A 21,380-nucleotide genomic window follows, 5' to 3' on the forward strand; every position below is an offset into this window, starting at 1 on the left:
TAATTGTCAAACTCTGGTTGAGATACAGAGGAATGTAATCCTTTGTGAGTACAGTCAAAATTGCTCTACAAGAAGACATGGTCTTTCTGTGGTTTCCAGTACATTCACAAAACACACACTGTATAATTCTTAGGTGAAATGTTTAGGTTGAGGACAATAGAGAGCTTGGAAAATATTCCAGACAAGTGGTTCTTTCCTTTTCATAAGTGTATGCATCGTATATAAACCAGTTCCATTATCTTGCATTCATTCGAATAGATCAACTTGAAAATGGACAGAAAGGGTTGTTTACAAGGGACCATATTGTTCACAATATTAATAGTAGTATTGATTGAAAGTTCCCAATAGAAGCTTTAAGAAGTTCTTTAAATTTTAGAATATAAGAGACTGAGGTCAGAATAGGCAATAAAAGTCACAAGATTGTGATGGCATTATTTTAGGATAATAATCTTTAGATATGAAAGTACTGAAGCAATCATGCCAGCATAAGAAATAATTATACCATAATTCATAAGTGCATAATTTATCAAAACAATAGAGCAGTCATGGTTAAATGCAACCTAATATTGCTGTATAAGATATAACTACACACTGTACAATCGTTCCTTTTTATAGTTATTTTTACACTTAGTCCTCACCCAAATTAAGCTGAGTACTTCAAGATATGAATGGCATTACAAAATAAACACAACTCACAACAGGGCTTTATTACTGCTACTGCACCACCATGGCATGCAAGTAACTATGTAGTTAACTATAAACAGTAAAATGTCTTCATTTTCCTGAAATAAAAAGAACATGAAAAATACAGATATAGTAGTAAACATCAATTATCTTTTTTTTTATCTTTCATATTTACCAAAAGTCTATCATTACATGAAGAATTTATACCTCTGTATCACTCTTCTGTACTAGTATGGTGGCAAATTTGAAGCTGAGAAACTACACTTTCAATAAGCTCATACAAAACTATTAGTTTCATACTGTACTGCTGTCAGTGTGTATTGCATAAATGAGAACATGACATGTCTGTTACCTACTCCTAGCATTCTCTTACTTTTTTATGTTAATGAATTTGAGTAAATTAAAAAACTGAGGGCCATTAAAACTGTTTGCTATGTTATCTATTGTGGTGAAGAAGCCTACAAAAGGCTAAAAGGAAAATCCTTCATCTTTTTTCTCTTGATGAGTACTGATTGTGTGAGGATTCATCCTGAATTTCAGAACCACTGCTGGAAGCAACTTGGATTTCTAAATAATTATTTATTTTAGTTTTGGTAAACAGGGTTCGAAAGAGGCTGATGTGATATTCTGTCACTGGGAGAACAAAACCATCAGAAAACCTATTAAACAAGGCTCAACACGCTGTCTGGGATTCATTTCTTCTGTTTGGACATGAGAACAATTCATAGATACTAGAAAATTTCAATATTGAAATGAGGCTTGTATATTACTGTAGAGTAAAAACAAGCTTGACTTGCAAACTTGGAGACTACTGTAAAAAAAAAAATGCTAAACTTGACTGAAGAAGAAACTTTCCCATGCTCAACCAATCTTTCTAATGAATTAGCTATCATGGAAGACCCACATGAGCTCTATTGCCTACCTACTTTGGGCATGGATAAAATAAAACCTAAATCCAAATCTTCCTCTGTAGTTCCCACTTACTGGAAAAGACATCTTAATGCTGATTACAAGGAAATAATTGTACAATTCTTTGTTACATTAAGCAATACAAAAACATCCTTTAGTTTCCTGGAATTTGTTTAAATTTCAATTATACAGTTTCCCTCTACATTATAAAATAATGTACATCTTTTCCTAGTTCTGTTCCAGGATTTTCCCTGCCCTGATATGTTCAGTTTAAAGAATGCTAGGTATTTTATTTAACGTTTTGTTGATATCAGAATCCATTCTTTTTATTAAAGCTCATCAAATATACCTACCGTAAGTTTGTTCTGCTTTGGGGTATAGTAGGTTGTGTATCAATAACAGAGTACCTCTTATATTCATTCTTAGTTTTGCCTCCATAAAAACTGAGGCTGTAGTATAGCTTTCAATGGAAGCCATTTAAAAAGAAAACATTACAGAATATACAATTACAGTTTTTGAATTTCAGACACAAGTTCCTTGACGTGTTGAAAGATGATGTTTTCTATTTCGGACTCCTGAACTCTTATCTTTACACTCTGCAGGCTTCTGCTGTGAAATGTCTATCAGTGCACTTGCAATTGCAAGACCTGTAAGACAAATAAAGGGAAAACAACATTTAATGCCCAGCTTTCAAGAGAAGACTTCCATGGCACTGTGGTGGTTCCTTTCGTGCACAGTTTCTGTATTTTCCCAGAAGGGATTAGCTTTAATTTAGAGTTAGATAACAAGTTCTCACTTTCTGAAATGCCACCTTGTTGCAGTGAAGTAAAGTAGTAAAGAGGGAAAAATGTGCAGTTAAGAGACCAGACAGGGAAGCAGGAAAACTGAGTTCCATTTACGTATCATTGATTTGCTGTGTGATATTAGCTTCACCTTTATTTGTCAGTGTTTTCTATGTTATGTGGACCCAGGAGCTCTGACACTGACTTTCTCTTGTTAAATATTTGTGCATTCCATTTAGAAATGGATTAAGATATCAAATCCGAAAATAAAAATAAAAATAAAATAGACACCACAGTTAGTATAAAATTATACTCTTGAATATTTCCCTTTGCGACATATGTGCCTTCCAGCCCCAAGAGCTCAGTATTTACCATGCAAAGCAACGTTTGAAAACCTTCCAGTACACATGGGTTTATGAACAGAGAGTGAAACGTGATGGTGCTGGTCTGTAGTGAGTCTGAATGTGGTCAACAAGCCAAAGCTGTTCCAAACCATAGCTGCTATTATTTCACGAGCTGCTACAGTCTTAACAGAGTATTACAGAGTATTGCAAAGAGAACAGACAGGTATGCCTAGGAAATGGGTAGTTTAGGAATTTGCACTTCAATTTGATAATTACTCTAATCAATGGTAACTAAAATTTGTGATTCACACAAGTGATACTTCTGTGAAATAGATTAGGTGTATTCACATCGATCATATGTTGTAATTAATTAAGGCCACAATAGAACTGTGATTGATAGTTATATCTACCAAATCACATTTAAATATACCCATAATATAGGCAATGAAGCTGCTGATTCTCCATACCATCCAATACATCTTAGTTTCTCAACCATCCTGAAGTATTTATGCTATTGCATATGGTAACACTATCTTATTTCACAAAAATGTTGCAGTGATTAATGTTGGCAGAGCTTTTTGAAAATTCATAGCATTACACTGTAAAGTGCTACTACAGCTATCACAGGATATGTAGGAGCCAACATTAATTAAGTCTTTTTTTTTCACATACAGATACATTTCCTTAGTAGACATAATTTTTGAAGTCTTCATTGCACCTTTAAAATATCAGAAGTTTTTGGTATTATAAAATACAGTTCTGATGCTTGCTTACACATGATTCTGATTTTACAAACTAGGCTTAGGGAGAATGCTAAATGGAATGAATGTTATTTGGAAAACGGGCTTTACATTTTTAATAAGATATTTAAAAATATGCTTGAATGAATGACAATAGCCTCACTTTACATAGCACTTAAGAAAATAGAACTATTTGCTTAAAATCCAGTGCTGTGTACTGGAATATACTGGCATGCTGCTGTTAGAGTTCCATTAAAATCAGGTCAATCCAAAAGATCATTTTTCAAAATGTCACACAAATCATCTGATGAAATTCATTTATGATGTTCTCTAAGCCCTGCATAGTTATCAAAGCAATACAATTAACTGCAGGAACGATTAATTATTTCAGACTGGTGGTCTAAAGGAATTTCATTTACCAAGTCAAGCTGATGAACAGACACTGCAAGCAAACAGAATTTGCATCAAAATACAACAGAAAATTTGATAAAAATGATGTGGCTTAAATATTCATTAAACAAAAATGCAACACACACACATAAAGAAAAACAACAAACAATTTTCCTTTATAGTTTATATCTAAATGATGAATGTGAATAATTTTATATTCATTGAAGCTGGAATTGTAAATGCTGTAGTGCTCTATATCTACTCCCTCTCCTCATAAATTAATTCATTTACCCATCTTCCCCAAATATTGCCATATAAACATCCTACCTACCACCAAACTGGTATTTTCACAGCCATTTTTGGTTCCTGATTGCTTCTGATGAAGATCTTGAATAAGAAGATCTGATAAGATCTTGAACAAGTTGACTGAAAGGAACAGTGGAACCATCGAGTGCTCCACATGTAGAATCAATGGTTCACTTCCAATAAGTCTACTTACAGAACCACATCTATTTTTATGTTTAGTTTGTTTTTCTACTAAATGTTATAGAAATAACCTGACCTAGTTCTGTGTTGCTGTAACAATCTCTTGCTTATTTTATGGAAAGATCATTATGAAGTGGGCCCAGTCAAATACATAAGTGGAAGGTTTATTTTTATAAGACATAATTGCATCCACAATGAGAGAAATGCCACAGAAAGCAATATGAACTTGGTTATCACTAGCGGAGCTATTGTCTTTCCTAATGGAAGTTAAATGGTAGTAGTTTATTCTCAAGGAGTAAGTATCTAATCATAAAATTACTGATGTGTGAATTTATTTTATTTTTTTTACAATTATGCAAAACAATTAATAAGTACAGGAATGAAATACAGCACATCAAATGAGATTGCCTTGAAAAGCGCATTCCCAATTTATGTACAAACAGCATTTTAATTCTGCATTTAAACAAAAGCATCTGAAAAAGTCATTCATTTTGAGATGCTCTCCTCCCAGTCTCTGTAAAAACAGGCAGTACTATATATTTTAATTTTCCAGCAAAACAGCTTCATTAGGCGTGAAAGGTTAATTGCAGGTTTAAGTGCAGTTCAGGGAACAGTGCACGGGTCTGTAGTGAATAGCACAGTCTGCTGCAGGAAGGCTGAGTGCTATAAACTGTTTGCCCCACTGAAATGTTTTACTACCTCATTTACTAACTGTCTTCTTTTACTGCTTGTATTTGTAGTTCTTCTAAACCTTTAATAGCTACAGTTTTATTTCACTGTAATCAGATTTAAATGGAAATACCCATGCTGGGATGTTTAAACGCTTTTCCTCTGATTCTATACAACTACATTTGAACTGATGTAAGGCCACGCTATCTCTAAAAGTAGAAAAATCTCCAACATTGAAAAAGTTAGTCATACATGCTGGCTTGCATATTCAAAATCTTTTTTTTTTCTCTTTTTTTCCTTCCTCTATTGTTCATTTTAATGAGAAAAGCATTGAGTTATTCGTATTACTTTGTCAAAAATAAGGGAACAAAGAATGACCTCAGAATCATGGTTTGGCAGGTAATTGGAAATGTTTTCTTCAATTTAAATATGTATTATTGGAAGATAATAATTGGATAGATGCCTTCACTTGATTAAATTCTACACATTTTCATTGTCACATAGAATCAGAACATTCACAATGCAGTAAAATAACTACAGCTCAAGTAGATCAATGAGAATTGTTTCATATTTTAACCAATATTATAATCACTGCTTAAGGTGACCTTAAATAATGAAAATAAAACTACTGCTACCAAAGAGAGAATTAAAGCTGAAAAAGAAAGAGTAAATCATATAGCATTATTTTAATAGCTTAATGCTTCAGCATCCAGCAACGTTTGCATTGCTGCTTTTTGTTGATTCTATAAAAAACTTGCTCACCTAATAGTGGACAGAGTCTTTTTATTATAAATGATCTGTTATTTAATGTTTTCCCATTGTGTGCATTACCCATGAACACACTAAGGGACCTAAAGAGCTTGAAGACATTCTGAGCAAGTGGCAAGAATTACTAGCTCAAGTGTCTGATGTAGATGACCATCACACACAGTGAACACAACTTTGTGCTTATCTCAAACTACTAGTTACTACATGGAGAATTTTTGAGAGGTCTGCAATTTATTATCAATTCAAGTCTATAAAGATCTATTTATAGGCATGCAATCTATATATTACATGTGTATAAATCACATTTATATACAAAAATACCCTGTTAAAAATGCAATCTTTTATCGTCTACTTCTAAAGTTGATGAAATAGATCTATTCATCATAACCTTTGTGGATGCATTCCAGGACAGCACATTTATTCTTCATAGGAAACATAGTCACTACTGTGGTTATAATGTTAGAGGAATATAACTTTCAAAGACATCGTTATTTGGCAAGTGTTTCTAAATACCCAACAAAAACAGTTCTCTCATGTATATATGATATTACATTAGATGTATTCTTATTCAGTTTAATTTTTTGATAAAAAACTCCATGCTGTCTTGAACTTTATCTACTTTTCCTATTTTCTTATTAACCAAACATTTTTTGGTGCCATGGAGGTGCCACAGAGCTCTATCCCACAGTACAATTGAGTTCATTTCAAAGTCATAACACTGTCCAGTTCTGCACACATTTCTAGGGTTCTGATCTAGCAGGTATGTCTAGACAATATCCAGAGATCACAGACAGTCACAGAGAACAACCATCATTAGCAACTGCCAAGAGTAAGTATCTGCATAACTTTTCATACTGAAATGTTTTTGATTGGAATGAGAATTTTTTAAAAGAACAAACTGACAGCATCACATCATCACAGCCTTTTTATGAGCCTCTCTTCTGTTTGCTTATTAGATATATTTTAAGTAAACAGTACTCTTGCTATGAGAAAGATATATTAAACAAACAAACAAAAAACCTAACTAGGAAATTACTTTGGGTAAGTAACCTCATCATTTCTTTTTCAGCGATAATTTTTGTTAGATGGGAAAACAGCCAAGGGAACAGGAGGTACGTTTTTCTTTTCTTATGCATATAACTTAATTAAATAAGTAAAATATGAGACAGAGCTTGAACCACAGCAATAATAAACTAAATAATGGTAGTGTGGATAACCACACACTAGTAGAGAGGAGATGTTGTGTTCCTTTGTATTATACCCTTGGTATTTAGTAATAACAGTATCTATAAGGGGCTAAGAAACTCTTATTCCCAGAATAGGCTTATAAATTATTTGCTGTCACTTTGTGGGAAATGCAGACTATACAATAAAGTATCTTTTGTGAAATGTTCAGCCTTTCCCAAATTTTTCTCATTTTGAAAAGGAAATGGCCCCACATATTTCTGTGAAATATTTGTCTTCTGAGGACTCAGGAGTGATTTTTTGCATACAGTCAGGCAGTTCACCCTTCCCTTTCAGTGTGACATATCTCTGGTTTAGTCTGTTATCCAGGTCTGCACAATGTCTGGTGCTTTAAAACTATCCATCCAGCTGGTAGCTGAGACAGCAAGCACTGATTTGTCTCTGGTTGTGGGCAGATGGGGACTGATGACAAGGTGCATGCTGCCTCCTCAAAGACAGCTGTCAGGTCAGAAGGTGTGTACTCCAGGCTAATCTGCTCCAATGCGAGACAGTTATCACTTTGGGGCAGGTTTTGTTTCTTCAGTAGGGCAAATAAATACTGTCTTGAAGGAGATGTAGAGGTGCTGGAGGGACCTAAGTGGTAGGCTGGGATTGGTGTCATGCCATTTTGGTTAACTTGAAGTTGCTTTCTCTCACCCAGTTGTCTGAACTCAAGGATCTTGAGATTATAATTAATAAAATAATAAAATTTAATATAATAACATCATATAATAATATCAGATTATTGCTCTTGGCTGGACTGCATCATCAGACCTGTGTGTCTGTGTCAGGCTCAGGGAAGGCAGCACAGAAAGAAGGAGAAATGAACTTAATAAGCAGAAAAGGAAGATCAAGGTCATGTCTGAACCCTCATTTGAAACCACCATTTGAACCCTCATTTGAAACCGTGTTGGAGGTGAACTCTCATTTGAAACCATGTAAAGGAGGATAGGTGGGGAATGGTAAGTCATAACATGTCTTGATTTGATGCAATAGGAAAGGGAGCACATGGAGCTGCTAAAAATGGGATGCAAGAGTCCACACTGGGCAAGAACACATAAGCAAGACAGAGGGTAATGTTATTTACATAAATCTGAGGGTAAGTGGTGGAAAAACAGAATAGAAAGAAATGGAAAATCTCATGAGAATGAAACAAATTACATAAAATTGGTCTGTAAATGAAGCTTAGAGTAGCTTACCCTGTTGATGATGGGTAGTCAATTACGTACATTTTTTTACAAGGAAAACAGGAAATTGAACCTTAGATACTTTTTTGAGACCTCTGATATATTTTTTCACCAAAAAATCAACTTCAAATTTGAAAAGGAAAGTACCACTTGAGGTGCAATACTGATAAAAATGACTACTTATATTATTACATATTTCTCAGATCTTATTCCTTGAGGCTCCCTGGTAAAGCTTGTCACAGATTTGCCCAGTAATATTAAGAATATGATTGACCCAAAGACAGTGAAAAAAAATAAAGAATTGTAGTTGACTGCTGAGACTGAAGATAAAAGGTTCTTCTCTAAACCTCCTATTGACTCACTTTAAATACTAAAACAGGCTTGGGGAATGGTTAAATTTAGACTAGTTAAGTAATACCTCCTAACATTGAAATACTTATCAGCACTAAATTTCAATTAATAAAGAAGGCTTCACATTTAGTCAGGAAGTATGTTCTTCTCACAGAGTAGCAGAGCTCAGAGAATTAAAACTGCTTGATGCTTTTATCTAAGATATTTTACTTTAGCACTGGTTACAGACAATATGTTACGCCATTATCTTATTCTCTTATAATTTCTGGAGCTTTGACCACAAATGGCAATTACAGAAATCCGAGAACATTCCTAATTTCTCTATTGACTTTCTCAGCATGTCTTGTTTTATATAAGTGGATGGAAAAAACTGTTTGCAAATAATACATTTACATTAAAAAATATGAGCAAATTGCAATGCACATAAGGTTTTGTGTACAATTATGCTTTGTGTCCTGAATTTCTTGAATATAAGTTGGAATCTCAAACAGATAGCTCAGCAGCAAAATATATATTTAAAGGAAAAAGTGGAGTTTATAGGATACAAAATATTTTTGGGAAGCTATCGATTAAATATGTGAATGACGCATCACTTGTAACTCACAAATTTTTTGTTATTTTAACTTATGGCCACAAGTTGTGCCGGGGAAGATTTAGATTAGATTTGAGGAAACATTTTTAATCTGAAAGAGTGGTCAGGCACTGGAATGGCCTGCCTAGGGAGGTGGTTGAGGCACCATTCCTAGCGCTGTTCAAGAAGCATTTAGATGAGGTGCTAAGGGATTTGGTTTAGTAGCTCAGTGGGTAGGGATGGTGATAGGAGGATGGTTGGACTAGATGATCTTGTAGGTCCTTTCCAACCTAATGTATCTATGAATCTATTATTAGCAAAATAAGGGGGTTGGCTTTAACTGTTAGATATTACGAACAGCTAAAAGGAATATTCTGTTTGGAGTATGTGCAAACTTCATGTCAATTAATTCCTTAATGCACTCCCACTGCATATTGCACATAGTATTATAATAAAAGTAATTACAAAGGATTCCATCATGGACAATAATATTTGAAACATTTGGATTTTTTCACAAAACCTATTAAATTTTCAGTTTGATTACATCTCCTTTCCATTGAATCATTTATCCCTATTTTATGAAAAACATCTCTATTCTTGTGATGTTTTGCAGCAGTTTAATTTGTTTTCAAGAAAATCACTATAAACTAATTTGCTACTCTGCAAGAATTTGGTGAGATGCATTAATCATGCCAGAATCTAATTTGGTCTTGTAAACCTGTTGCTGTAGAAGAGAAAAAGATATACTTAGAGTACTGAAGAAACACTCTTTTTACTTACTTTTAGCTACACCTGAGTAAGTAGAAATTAAATTTGATTTGGTTTCGTTCAGAAGTTGGTTTCACAGCAGTGACCTATGTGGGATAAGTTTATGAGCCTCACTACTGTAATGAGACTCGTGTAACTACCAAGGGAGGTTCAGGTTGGATATTAGGAAAAACTTCTCTGAAAGAGTGGTTGAGCACTGGCACAGGCTGCACAGGGAGCTGGTGGTGTCGGCAGTCCTGGGGGTGCTCCACTGCCCACGAAGCTGTGGCACTGAAGGACATGGTCAGTGAGCACAGGGGTGGGTTGGGGTTGGACTCAGACAACTTAGAGGTCTTTTCCAACCTTAACGATTCTGTGGCTTGGTTTGTGAAAGCCTCCTCCAGACCACTACACCTGAGGTTACTTCCTCAGCATTATTTCACTCTGTGTACCTCCAGCAATCTTTGATTGAGATCCTTTGTACCAATCAGAGAAAGGTGAAGACAAAGACTGTAAAAAATTGCAAGTCCCAGTTACATTTTTACATCTTATTAAAACAAATCCATTCATGCATGTTGGACAGCTTAACCACCGTGATGAAAACTCCAGCCTTACTGAACATTCTGAACAGGCCAAACACCTGTGAAACAAAGATTTACCATTTGTATACATGGCGTCATATAGTGCTGAGCTATCATTTCATTCATTAAGTAATCAGGAAACCTGCATACACGTGTGTGAGTGTCTGGAAAAAAGAGAAAAGTTTCAGGCACAACTGATCAATCAGGGAACAGTTGGATGGAGACAAGGCAGAGAGATTCATGATGGGGTGCTTCCCTCCAGAGGGGCCTTACTTGCAGAGGGTGATTTAAAGCAGAACTCATCCTGTCTGTAGAGGAAATCTGGGGTGATTAACTCTGCCAGGTGTAATTCAGCTTTAGTGAATACCTCCCTAATGTTCCATCTGTGTGATAACACATACTGTAAGATTTGCAGCTTTACTACTCTTACACTCTTCCCCTCATTACTATTCCTCTGCTATGTGGTTTACTGCTCTGATACCAGACCTCTCCTCAAGACTAAACACTCAGCCTTGAAGACAATAGGTTTAAAGGCCCAACGGAGGCCAATTCTTCTCCCGCTGGAAATAACACACTACTACTTACACTATCGTTTACTATAAAAGAAGATAAGAGCAGCAATCTTCAAGGATGCTGTGTGTTGCTATTTCTCACTCTTGCACCTTTATTTTGTAGGTGCTGTTTTTGTGTGGTTTTTTTTCCCACTGTTAAAAAATTTATTTAAACAAGTGATATGTTCACACAAACAAATGATTACAGTTCACCAGAAATCCAAGAAGATTCTCAAAAGATTAATCAAAAACAAATATGCTATCCACATTGCTTTTCCAGTAATGAATTCTCACTTTTAAATTTTGCTTTCCAAGGTTGACTTGTTTTCCACTGCCAACATTCCGTCGCAATATATCATTGCTCTAACCACTGTTTGGCTTGTAATTTGGTTCTGGCCAAATAACAATACCAGTTTTTCAGTATTCTGCTGATTTTCACAATTAGACATTCAGTACATTTCCAGCTACCTTGCCAGCCAGCAGTCACTCTGACAAAATAAATGATCTTGGGAGTGTAACACAGAATTAAGTCAACAGGACAGAAAGCATGCCTAGAATTTTGAAACATATTTTGAAATATCACTAGAGACTACTTCAGGGTCACTAGCATCCTCAACACAAGATTGCCTGGCCAGTTAATGCCCAAGAACCAGGAAGCTTCAGAAAGAAGCAGAATATCTTGGTAAAAGGCTGAAAAGTTCAATAAGAATGTATATTAAAAATAATAATAATAAAAAAACACTCACCTCAACAACGACAACACAACAACCAACACAAAGGTTTTAAAGAAACAGCCCTACCAGAATCCAGAGCAGCACTGAAGAAGAATAATTCTGAAGGGGGGGGCGGGGAGCTTTAATATATATAGGCAGTCTATACAGCTACTCACTTATTCTTCCTGAATCTTCTCTACTACCTCTAACATTTGGTATTTTAACTTCACCAAGTAAAATGACAGACATACTTATAACTGTTTATTGTAAAATGTATGGTAAAAAGATTCTATTTCAAACAGCCTGTTCGTAATTGATTACATACCATTGACTTTGAACAGTCAATATAGATAAATAGAAATAAAATGATACTATCAGAGCTCAGTTTCTTTGCATGACACATGGAGATAGAGCAAATGCCTGAAACTACAAGATATTAATGCCATGCTTGTGCATCACTGAAAATATATTATGTGCCCTAGTCATGTTTCCTGGTTTGGAGAGAAAAACTAGAAAATGGACAGAAGATAGTGACAGTTTCCTTCTCCTGTGTGTACTCACACTCCAAAAGATAAGTAGCTCTGAATATCTCATTTACCTTTATTTAGAACAAATCTCATCCTGGTGAGTGCACCACCATTTCATCCAACAAACACAGTAAAATCTCTCCTTTATTCTCTATTGAATATGGTAGAAATCAAGTGAGAGACAACAATCCAGAAGTTCTCAAAAAGTCAATTTCTTATCAAAGTCAATTCCTAGAAGATCTCCTGAATGAGAATAAACATTCAGTTTCTTCATCTGCAGTTTCTCACTGGTAACCATGGGAGTACAAAGTGGCAGAAGAGAAACCAGGGAGAAGATGATGTGGCAAGGACTACTTTCTGCTTGGAGCTTTTCAATGCCAGAATGGCACTTTGTGACAAAATTTAAAGCAATTATATACATTAATAGTCACATTATTTTCATCTAAAAGTAAAGTATTTTAAAAATGGCCACACTGGCTTAATATTTCCAGGATGAGATTAGGAGAGAGTTTTCATTTATGTATTCTCAAAAAGTTTTTACTATAAGATGAAGGAGAAATAAACCTTCAACAGGACATTAGAATTCCCTTACTGCATTTTATCTAAACCTCCCATCTGCTTTTTAAAAGAAGAAATTATGTTGTCTTCTACTTCCTGTTTAACTGTGGCCCTTCCCCCTCTCTATTTTTTCCCATATGCTTTTTGATCACATGTGAAAAACTTGGCTTCGGTGCTCTTGTTTCCTGATTTTCTGTATTTCAATTATACTTTAATGGCTGTATATACAGTGATGATGACATAAGATTTTGTTGTGAATGAAATCTGTTTTATACTATCCCAGCTTCTGAGAACTGCTACAATTCGAGTTACTTTCTTCTGTAGCCTCTGAAATGACTTCAGTAACATAATAATGCAATACACCAAATCTGCTCTTTCCTTTGCAATGCAAGCCAGCATTTTGTTTCCCTTAATGCTGCCACATTATGATTTGCAACTATAAATAATTATCCCAAGTTATAAAGATAAAATATAAAACTTTAAAGCAATACAATTAGACACCATTCACTTGAGACTCCGAAGCAGTTATAAGCAAAGAACAATTTTCACAAGGAACAGAAAATGAGGTAATAATGAAAAGCATGTTTCCTGCTTATGACTAGTTCACCCAAAAGCTTGGCACTATCTTGGCTGCAAAGAATGGAAATCATAGGTGGCACACTGCACCTTGTTTCGACCTTAGAAGGATTAAAAATAAACAAATAAATAAATAAATAAAAAGAATGTAGTGGGAATGAGATTTTGTAATGCAAGAGATTATCCCTGGGCAGGCTGATCTAGTGGCTGGCAACCATGTTCATGGCAGCAGGCTTGGAACTGTATGATGTTTGAAGTCACTTCCAACTGAAGTCATTCTTTGTTTCTATGATTCTATGATTCCATGAATTGGGCAATGGTTAGAGATGAGAGGGACATCTCTAAACTTCTGCAAAGCTTGTGTTCAGATGCATGAACATGAGTGTTGTATTTGTTTGATGTTGCCTGGACGAGCATTCAATTTGACTTCAATATATAGAACCCCTGGCTATTCTCTGTACTATTTTACATCGTCTGGCCCTCAAAAAGCTCTTCTGTTTCCAAGAACTTCCATTTCTCCTTCCATTAAGTGTGAGTCACCTCAGTATTTACCTGCCTTTACAAAGTACTTCATACTCTACCTAGACTTCCAGTAGTGAGACATTCTGTTTGTGAATCCAGTATAGATAGTAGGATGTCTCTAATTCATTTAAACCTTCCTACATCTCTTTGGATTGTAATAGCATAAAGTAGTGGTATAACAGGTTTTAAAAGCTGCAAGCACCTAAACAATTATTTACATTACTTGTTCTACTGACTACTCATTTTAGGGGGAAATTCTTTTCCAAGAAAAATCTACTCTTTACAAAGAGAGATAAAAATAACTGTACATTTTGAACTATGATCTAATTGCTTCGTTAACAGTGATGAAGTAATTTTTGAATAATCTAAAATGATCTGGTCTTATTTCATTATTTGAACCCCCTATGTACTTTAGAAATAATATGTACTTTAAAGATTTTAAGATCTGCATGCTAACTAGCACACATTTTTATTGAAGCTCACATCTCTGATGTGTTCAACTTCCTCTATTCACGTGGCAAGAAACATAAAGTACATCACATTTGTGTTACCCCTTCTGAAAAAAAAATCACAGCAATTTGGAGTACTGAACTTATTTGGAAAAGACAAGTACAGTGGAGAAACATTCTGAAACTGAGATATTCATTGAGTTACTGAAAGAATGTAAGACCAGGCAAAAAGGACTGATGGTGGCTATGTGGGTTGAGGATGGAGATTCAGATACTTCAACTAAGAAGATGGAAGTGTTCTATATAAATTTTATAGGCACTGACCCATCACAGAATATTCAGGAAACAAATAGCGCAGACATTCCACAGGAAAAAAGTCCCCTCTTTGGAGTTATTCCTTCCCTCCTTTTTTGGGAAAAATGCAACATTCTGTGTCTGTGGGCTTCCCAGAGGATTTCACTCCACAGACAGTAGCATGGCATGTGCATTTCTGTAGGTTAGATTAGACACATCTCTGTACATCTCACCATGTACCGAGGTCCCAAGCAACAGTGAAGTCTCTGAAAGACTCAATAATATTAATAATAATCATAAAAATATTAATAAATAGAAATTAAACTAGTAGCACTGCTTGTGGAGCTTGGATTGACAACAGGAAAGCTGATAATACTGTTGGTAAAAGGTACATTGAAAAAGCTTGAAAAAAAATAAGGAAGGAATAACAACATGAATATAATGAATGAGCCTTTATGCTAGATATGAAAGTGTTTCTGATACTGACAAAAGAAGTTACAACATTTATCATTCTAGGATCGCAGGGGACAAAACAACAATATTAAATCATGAGGGGTTTTATTTGTGAATTGGCATTGTTTTCTTTCCCTTGTGTTACCAGAATGATAAATGCTTTCAATTGTGTTAAAGGAAAAGTCTGGTAAAAGATTAGAATTCTATATATTCGTGCTTCAATTTCTGAGAGGTTTGGTGAAATCCTCATAAATACCACTGTTTACATTAAAAGTGCTAATAAGAATTCTGTGGTTTTCTCTTTCTCTTCTCTTCTCTTCTCTTCTCTTCTCTTCTCTTCTCTTCTCTTCTCTTCTCTTCTCTTCTCTTCTCTTCTCTTCTCTTCTCTTCTCTTCTCTTCTCTTCTCTTCTCTTCTCTTCTCTTCTCTTCTCTTCTCTTCTCTTCTCTTCTCTTCTCTTCTCTTCTCATCTGCAGTTTTATTTGAGAGTCCCCTTCCTGATATTTTACTTTCTAAGGCAGGTGAAATAAGATTCAGTTATCAGAGTTCTTAGGATAACTGGTGGGAATATTGCAGAAGCACAATGTGATCAAAGTGGATGGAAAAGCAATCCCCAAATGACTTAAGGGCAAAACTGCATCAGTGCCAGGATTGCATAAAGAGCAGAACTGTATGAGACACATTAAACATTTGCATTTGAATTTTTAATATTGAAAATAAATGTCACAGCATTTTCGTGAAGAATCTATTTGACCTGAATGCAACTCATCTGCTGCTCTGTGCCATAGAAGATTATACCTTTTACTTGCTATTTATCTTTAACTCCTGCTGAACTCTCTGGCAGTTCCAACCTCTAATGGGAGGTTCAGGGTTTTTTTTAACATTTTCTTGCATTTTATAGTTTCAAAAGCTAACACAAGACGCCCTGGTGACAGCATGAGATACCATGATAGCATTCTTTGTTGCTAGCATTTTCAGATGCAAGTAATATCTTCTACTTTGCACAGTTTGGGATAAACATGGTGCATCACTGTGCCATCTAGTGTGACTCAGTTTTGAGAGCTTCAGGGCTTGGTTCTGTCTTCAGTGCCCCAAATATATATGGCTGAGTTTTCTGGTCCAGTAAAGACTGTACAAGTAAATATATATATATCACTATGTTCTGATTTGCAGTGATACATCGTGACCCGAAGAACTGATTATATATATTTAATGGTATAAATCCATGAATGCAATGGGTTCTGGGGAAAATTCCTAGAACAAAGCCAAATTTATTAGACAGACTTCAATTACTAGGTTAGATATTCTCCAAAGTAATATTCAACATTATATAGAATGTATTTGTGCATGTTACATATAACAGCTTGCATGGATAGAACAGTAAGCTGTTCTAATCAGACGTATTCATTTTCATTTTCGGTGCAGTAATTAACTGCTTCTCAGTCATCCTTCTGCAACCCTTGTTAACCCCAGTTTGGGATACATGCCCCACTGTGTTGGGTGCAATACATGAACTGCACCAAAAGCATTTACAATCTAAAAAGCATTTCACTATGCTTAAATTTTCATGTTCAAAGAAATGAGCTTACAGACCTTAACCCTGACTTTCAAAGTCAGGCTGAACATGGAAATTTAGCTAGGTTTTTCCTCTAGGCAATAACCTGCTAGGCAATAAAAGTTCTGAAAATCACTATTCGTTCTCTGTTACAGTTCTCAGTGTTACTGACATCCTTTTACACAGCTGGTACTGAACAGACCTCATACTCATGAGATACAAGAAAGAGCATGACCTACCTCACTCATGACCATCAATGCTGGCCTTGCAATTCTAACACAAGTTTAAAAAAATTACAGTTTTACATTTAAACTGTCAATATATATACTGCATTGATCCATGGAGCATGAGACTGCATTACACAGAATATATGAGAGAAATAGACTAAATTATTGTGAAAACGAATAAATGCATAAGTTGCTATATTTAATTGGAATGAATTATTTTTAAAAGTTTATGCTTAGAGGTGAGTAAAGAATACCTACATTAAAAATATAAATAAATCTGTAGTTCTGACCAGTTGACAACATTAGCACAATGATTCTGAGAAACTTTACCCACAAAGTTTTGTGTAGAAAATCACACATATAGAAGTTAGAATGAAAAGTTAAAAGTTTCCAGATTCTGATAGATTTCAGGCTGGATGTGTCAGATAAGCCTTGACACTGGCAGGCAGTCTCCCTTGAAAATTTAGATTCCATATACAGAGATCTTCAGGTAAACCAATTTCTACTTTCACCTCTGCCTCCAAACACTGGTCTCAAAGGACTTCATTTCAGCCAAGACCTGTCAAAACCCCCAAATGCTTTTCATTACTGAATTCCTTCTGTATGTTCTCTGTCAGCTGTGCTAAAATAATAAATTCACAACCGATTGATTTTTGAAAAGGGAGAGAACCATTTCAACTCACCCACGGCTTTGATTATTTTGACATGCAAAATTGGAGGCATATTTAAAACTATTGTTTGAAGTCCATGCTTCCCATGCCATTTATGGAACTTAAAGTAGCAGAAGGTTCAGAAGTTCAGTATTAAATTACAATAATATTCAATGGAACGACTATGAGATATTTGGGTTGTGCTCTATTCAGTGCATATCTTTTGCAATCATTAATATTAACAGTAATTCACTTCATCATCAACATCAAACATAGGTGATGTCCTGCTGCTTTTAATTGGTGCTATAGGATAATAATACTTATATGCTATATTCTGACATATCTGAGAATTGAAACATTTCTAAAATTCCACTGAGAAGGTATTCTAAACAGTTTTTATCAGCATCAAGGGATAAAAATATACCAAAATCAGACCGCTGAATTAATAAGGCAATGGTTATATTATTTACAGAGTAGAATTGAGCCCTTTAAACCAGTGTGTGCACAGCTTAGTTGAGATGAAACAACTGCAAGAACACCTTAATGGAGGACAAGAAAGCAATTAACAATGAAAAGTCACTGATGCAAAATATAGTCCTAGAGATTAAAATCTTATTGAAACAAATGCTTCTCCATTTGATCATAACGAATTGAGCTGAAAGATCTGCAAAACCAGTTCAGTGAACACATAAAAAAACAATAATTTGTTGCTCAATTATAGTACAGATCTTTCTGACCAACACGGTGCTCTATAGCACTAGTTAAATAGCAGTGGAAACCTTAGGAAATGGAATACCATAATAAGAGAATTAGACACAGTATTATTTGAAATTGCAATGAGGTAATTGTGAAAATATATACAGAAATACTAATGTGTACAGTGATTTAAAAACACTGGAAGAATGTACATTATCTCAAATGGAATAACAAAATATTCATGAGAAAAGCGTCGGAATGAGCATGGCAGGAAGGATAAGGCATTAGGGTAGGTGAAGCTAATAGTTCAGGGATGAAAGGCACGGTGGTGGAGCACAGGGTAACCTGGGAATATTCTGAAATGAGCGAAATTGCAGTCAGAAGTGAGAAAGAGAGAGAGAACATTAAGAAGTGAAGACTGAGAGGTACATTACGTGTGTGGGAACAGGCTGCCTGAATTAGAGAGATCAATCATATCAAAGTGGATTGGGTCTTTGTAATGGAGACAAAGGTCTCAAACTGCCTTTAGATGTCTTTAGGTACCTCACTGGCATCCAGGTCTGGAAGGTATCAGCACACAGAGGCATGTCCAAACAGTTATCAATACTGCAGGTGGGCCTTCATCAAGAACTTTTAAGAAAGAAACATGAGCAATCAAATCAGTAAATAAATAAAATAGTGTGCACATATTGAGTGAAAATGGTGTAAAACATTTAAAGGAGGAAACAAAATTAATATCTGCAAAAATAGCTGTCATCAGGAAATGTTACTGAATAACCTGTTTTTACAATGTGTCCTGGGAGTCTCAAGTTCTTCAGTCTTGCCAATGATATATTTATGGTGAAATGTGGGAAGGCAGAGCTAGGCACAGCAGAACAGTCAGCAGTGGTGAAGAAGATGGCATTCACAGAATTAAAATAATCTGATTTTTGAATGGAGTTCATTTGAATAATATTTTTTGTTAGACCTTTGTCACTAGGAGCCAAATATGAAGTTACATGCTTAGGAACCATAATGTGGGACACAATAAAATAAAGCAGGGATTTTAGAAAGGCCCTCTAAGTCAGAGGTCAGGTAAGGGGAAGCAATTTGATTACACTTTGGAAGTTCTAAGGAGGGAAAGATGATGTGTTAAAGGGACTCCTTCAGCAAGAAAGAGTTAGCATCTAGATGGAGAGCACAAATTCAGGAACAAAATAAAGTGAAAGTAAAAAAACTTTGACCAACATGTTATCAAAGTAGGTAAGCTCTGAAAAGGTGGAATCAAGTAGAAATCTCAAAAGGCCAAGAGATTTGGAAAAATATCAGCAGCAGAAGAGCCATGGCTGTAAAGCACTGGGAAAAATACGCATAGACAAGAGCAATTACAGAAAAAGCCAAAGTGCCTTGTTGAAAGTCAATAATATATATAATTATTCCAAATGAACATATTTCACTTATAATTTGCTAATGATTTATTCTGTCAACATGACAAACTGAAGAGGTCTGAAAAGATATTTCAGTAATTTCAGGATGTGAAACAAATTATCTGAAAATATGGATTTCTACACTGTCTAGTAAATAAATTATCTGGAGAGGAGAGGAGAGGAGAGGAGAGGAGAGGAGAGGAGAGGAGAGGAGAGGAGAGGAGAGGAGAGGAGAGGAGAGGAGAGGAGAGGAGAGGAGAGGAGAGGAGAGGAGAGGAGAGGAGAGGAGAGGAGAGGAGAGGAGAGGAGAGAGGAAGAGAGGAGAGAGGAAGAGAGGAGAGAGGAAGAGAGGAGAGAGGAAGAGAGGAGAGAGGAAGAGAGGAGAGAGGAAGAGAGGAGAGAGGAGAGGAAGAGAGGAGAGGAGAGGAAGAGAGGAGAGGAGAGGAAGAGAGGAGAGGAGAGGAAGAGAGGAGAGGAGCGGGAGAGGCAAAGAAAAAAGAAAGGAAAAGAAAAAGAAAGAAAGAGAGAAAGAGAAAGGAGAGAAAGGAGAGAAAGGAGAGAAAGGAGAGAAAGGAGAGAAAGGAGAGAAAGGAGAGAAAGAGAAAGAGAGAAAGAGAGAAAGAGAGAAAGAGAGAAAGAGAGAAAGAGAGAAAGAGAGAAAGAGAGAAAGAGAGAAAGAGAGAAAGAGAAAGAAAGACAACACACTATCCATGTTTTGGGCTTGTAGAGTGTAAACAATCAACATAAATCCCTTTAGAATTTAAGCCTTAAAGTATTTTCAGACCCCCATCTGCTTACACTTCAGTCACCAAAGCTTTGAAGAAAATCAATTGTGTGTTCACACTGCAAGTACATTCACTAATACTTCTAGTGATGTACTACAAACTTTATGCAATTAGGCCTGATAAACATTGTACCTTAATTGGAAAAAACCCAAAGCAAAACATTTACATATAAACAAAAGACACATCAATAGCAAGCAGAAAATATATTGCCTACAGAAAGGTCTTCCTCTATTTTGTGTACTACATCTAGAATTTTATATGAATGAAAAGATATAAAAAAAGTTGTCATTCCTGTATAAAATAAAATTTAAAAAAAATAGTTGAACTGTAGCTTTTTAAGGATACCTTATCCAGGTATCTGATACCAAGGGAAAACAACAAAACCTGGCATCAGTGCCAGGAGTGTACAAACAGGAACAAGACAGTGAATATATAGTACTACACTGTGGTTCTTGCTGCCTGAATTAAATTGTTTTAGACATTTTCTGAGTGACAAATCTCTGTTTATATTTTGAAAATTTTCAATCAATGCACAAGGTCTTCTCTGCTATTCTCCTGTGCTCAGTACAAAAGGATCAGCTGTCTTTGCTGTATGACCCTCTGCCGTCTAGACTTATTAAATTGTTCCTTGCCTTCTCAGTGCCCTGTGGAGCAGATGAACTTAATTTTCTCCTCTTAAAAAGGGAGCTTTGATGGAAATAGTTTTGCAAGAATAACAACCTCTTCCCAACATACCACATCAAAAATGGGAAAGATAAGTGGATGTTCCAGTACCAAATGAAATAATATGATTTTCCTATCTGTTGGACCTGGTTCTCTTAAGAAATATACCTAATGGGCACATCCTTACTTGCATTTTTACAGAGACATCTTGATCAGGACTGTACAGAGACCCATCCTGTCAACAGAGAGTGCCTATCTCTTAGTGGAAGCATGTGACAATATTTCTAGTAGATCTACATGTTGTTTTGTTGTTTTTTATTTTT

The 21,380-nt window shown here is 35.5% G+C and overlaps 1 protein-coding gene across 1 annotated transcript in view; it reads right to left on the bottom strand.

The window, feature by feature from the left end:
* Positions 1 to 1,325: 1,325 nt before the first annotated feature.
* The window catches only part of ATRNL1 (attractin like 1), a 412,107-nt gene continuing 392,052 nt past the window's right edge, over positions 1,326 to 21,380 (bottom strand). Inside the window, exon 29 of the mRNA XM_065746006.1 lies at positions 1,326 to 2,240. Within this exon, the coding sequence (XP_065602078.1) occupies positions 2,116 to 2,240 (125 nt within the window). The 3' untranslated portion in view covers positions 1,326 to 2,115. The remainder of the gene's footprint in view (positions 2,241 to 21,380) is intronic.

Source organism: Cyrtonyx montezumae, unplaced genomic scaffold (assembly GCF_038088225.1).
Source record: "Cyrtonyx montezumae isolate F1298 unplaced genomic scaffold, pur_monq_1.0 scaffold_4, whole genome shotgun sequence".
Lineage (NCBI taxonomy): Eukaryota > Metazoa > Chordata > Aves > Galliformes > Odontophoridae > Cyrtonyx > Cyrtonyx montezumae.